The sequence below is a fragment of the Plasmodium inui genome (genome assembly GCF_000524495.1).
Source record: "Plasmodium inui San Antonio 1 unplaced genomic scaffold supercont1.2, whole genome shotgun sequence".
In the NCBI taxonomy this organism is placed as follows: domain Eukaryota; phylum Apicomplexa; class Aconoidasida; order Haemosporida; family Plasmodiidae; genus Plasmodium; species Plasmodium inui.
This window is the reverse complement of record NW_008481836.1, coordinates 572587-575741: the sequence shown is the minus strand read 5'-3', so window position 1 is coordinate 575741 and position 3155 is coordinate 572587. Positions and strand designations below refer to the sequence as shown.

The 3155-nt window shown below is 37.2% G+C and overlaps 2 protein-coding genes across 2 annotated transcripts in view; both read right to left on the bottom strand.

Annotated features, from left to right (window-relative positions):
* Positions 1–708: 708 nt before the first annotated feature.
* Positions 709–936, bottom strand: C922_00573 (hypothetical protein; the record flags this gene model as incomplete). The annotated part of the gene is made up of 1 exon (XM_008816189.1): positions 709–936. The coding sequence occupies one exon, from the start codon at positions 934–936 to the stop codon at positions 709–711; it is 228 nt and encodes a 75-aa protein (XP_008814411.1).
* Positions 937–1936: 1000 nt separating this feature from the next.
* The window catches only part of C922_00572 (hypothetical protein), a gene marked incomplete at both ends in the record, with an annotated part of 3767 nt that continues 2548 nt past the window's right edge, over positions 1937–3155 (bottom strand). Inside the window, 5 exons of the mRNA XM_008816188.1 lie at positions 1937–2287; positions 2483–2564; positions 2654–2709; positions 2834–2919; positions 3051–3131. Of these exons, the coding sequence (XP_008814410.1) occupies positions 1937–2287; positions 2483–2564; positions 2654–2709; positions 2834–2919; positions 3051–3131 (656 nt within the window). The remainder of the gene's footprint in view (positions 2288–2482; positions 2565–2653; positions 2710–2833; positions 2920–3050; positions 3132–3155) is intronic.

Here is a 3155-nt window from a genome sequence, read left to right as displayed (position 1 = left end):
AACCACGACAACAGCGACGATATAATTTGCACGTCACAATCGGCATGAATATTTAACCCCACTTATTGTGGCATTTAAAAAAAAAAAAATTAAATTGCTCAAAATAGGAATTCTTTTTTTCCGATGTTGAAATGTTATGTGCGTCAAGCGTTTTTCGCTTTTTATGGCTACATAGAAATTTGGTCGATCGGCGATTGGCGAGTTGGCCGTTTGCTAGTTCCGGTTACGTGTGCAAGCGTGCCCTTTTGCACGCACGAAAAAAAATGGTGGAAAATGGTGAAAATGGTGAAGAATGCTGAAAGTGGTGAAAAATGATGAGAATTGGAAAAAAACGACAAAAAAGAAAAAAAACTGTGGAGGGGAACTAAGACGCGCGCCCACGGGAGGTCGGTCCTCTACGGCTCGAAGGCATGTTCCTACGCAAGAGGAAAGCAATTTCATACTTCTTTTTTTTTGGCAAATGTTCTCAGCCAAATGAAGGAATCACAACTGAAGGGGAAAAGCTGTACGAAAAATGTGTTCGCTATGCACAAAATCTGGGTGCATTTTCTTGGATCACTAATTTTCCCCTTGGTCAGACGCAGCTTCGCTAACCCTTTGTAATTTCTCTTGTAAGCGCAAAGGTCACACATGTTCAATTAAGTGAAAATTTTCATGTGTTTCTATATTTATTGGCAAAAAATTAGCTCAAAATTTCTTGTTGTACTCTCAGTTTCTGGCCCCAGGCCTTTTCTTCCTCATCCAGTACTTCAGGAAAAGCTTATTGTCATAAATTTGATCGACATTATTTTTAACATTATAATTGCTCCTTGATATGTTTTTTAAGTACAAATGTTGGCTATACCGCAGGGCCTTTTCCTTCTCTGCTTTATTTTTCACGGTGTTAACAAAATTGAAGAAGCTCTTGTACTTGTTGAGGATGTTTCTTTCCATCATTTCGTTGGCATGAAGTAGAAATGGTCATCTGATCGCATACGGGAGGGTGATAGTATGGGAAAAAGGGAAAAAACAAATAAAACAAACAAGGAAATAGGCAACCTTTGCTTTCACCCTGGAGTGGGGAGGAGCTAAGACGAATATGCGCACTGTCGCGGGTGAATCCTTCCGTTTGCCTTTTGATGACGCGCGTTCGTCGCTAACGCATTTTCGTACACTTGGAAAGTGCAAAAAAAGAAAGAAAAAAAGAAATGAATTAACACTCACCTGATTTTGCAAACGAGGAACTCATCGGAACTCAGTTACGCATGCTATTTTAGCACATTTTTGCCTACCCGTCGTTGCATCCGCCTACTCAAATTCGAAGGAGTCATGTGCAAATGAAAGCTAATTGTGTTTATGTCATCATCACAATGTTAAGAAGTTGGCAAGGAAATATAAGTTGGTGATGCTAATGCTGATGAAATTAGGAAAAAAAAAAAAAAAAAATTCACGATGTTATTTAAAAAAAGGTGTAAAAGTTTACAATTTAAACGCCAAAAGGGGGATATATATGACAATTGTGTAAATATACCCAGGTCAAAAAAAGGGAGAAAAAAAAAAATGTACAAAACTCATTTATAAATTTTATCCATATAAATTAAAATTGAAGAAAAAATGTGTTTAATTAATGAGGACGTGTGAAAGCAGTAAGGCGATAAAAACACATTTTAAGTTCTGTCCCTCTTAGTAACTTCTTATGAAAAAAAAAAAAGCTAAACAGAAGAATAATATAATTGTAAATTGTTCTTCTGAATGACCATCCTCATAAGGCTATTTCGTTTAGGATAACAATGTGTAAGTTAAAAAAAATTATCCCATTGTGTCATTCCCAGTTGTGTACGCTTCTGCTTTATGTGTCCAATCCAACTATATGGAGGTACATTTTTTCCCCTTTTTTTTTGGTGAAGCAATTCTTGTAAGTTGTCATTTTGCCTTCACATATGATTCCACCTTTTTATCACTTCTTTATTTTCTTCTTACCAGTCAGGGAGCTACTTGAAGATATCTTTTGGAGAATATTTGCCGCCTCCTTCTTCGTGATCGTTTCCTTCTTTTCCAATTTTTCTGAGTCCTTCACTGCTTCCTTTTTCATGTTGTCCTTATTTGCTAATTTTTCTTGATTTGATTTTTCCTTCCTTTTTATTTTCTCTTCCTTTTTTAAATTTTCTTTGTCCACCCGTTTTTGTCTCTTCACTTGTTCCATTTTTTGTGTAATTAGGTTTAGCTTTCTTTTGCGGATGTCATAAATTTTGGTCAGCAGTTGCTCGTTCTTAAATAATTTAATTCCCTCTTCCGAGGCCATCCATTTCTGCGGCAAAAAAAAAAGTGCAAACAAATAAAATAAACAACGTGGTGATGAACACACTGTGTGTGAATCACAAACCAAATAGGGGTGAGTGAAGTCTTTGTGTCGTTGAGATTGTCCGTGGTAGACACCCTGATGAGGGTGTTTCCCTGGGGAAGTTGCCTCCTCCGTCTACACGTGCCAAAAGTTAATTAGTACCTTTCTGTTATCCTCGCACTTTTTGTACACCAAATAAGTCTTGAATTTCCGCTCCGTATCGGCCTTCGTCAGATGCTCATTTCTAGGAGGAAAAATAAAAATAACGTCGAATTTGTGAAGCGGTCGCATAACATTGCATTGGGGAATTGAAAAAGTTAAAGCTAATCTCACTTCAGCTTGAATTGATCCACTAGAACATCCTTTTTGGTTGCCTTCCCATGAGAATGCTTCAAAAAAAAAAAAAAACGAAAAATGTGTGCACAGAAATAATTGCAACATGAAAAAAAAAGTACACACTACAACGCATAGCTGTGAGTACCTGCGCGATATAACTTTGTGACGCTCACTCACCTTTATTAATTTCTTAATGTCATAATTGTCCAAAGTGTTCTTCGGATTGTTCCTTTCGGAGAGGTATATGAAGGGGTTATTCTCCTCTGCCAAATGGGGGAAGAGAAATATGCACACGTGTTGGAAAGCAGCTTAGGTATGATTTAGTACAAATTAATAACACGAATGGCAAACGCGTGATGGAAAAATATAAGGGAGAAAAATCGGTGGTAATTACTTCCCCAAGACATGTACTGGCATCCGTAAATGTTCTCCTTATATATCAGGTTGAACTCCTTCCACGTGTTTTTGTTAATTACTGCGCAAGGTGAAAAGGGAGAAA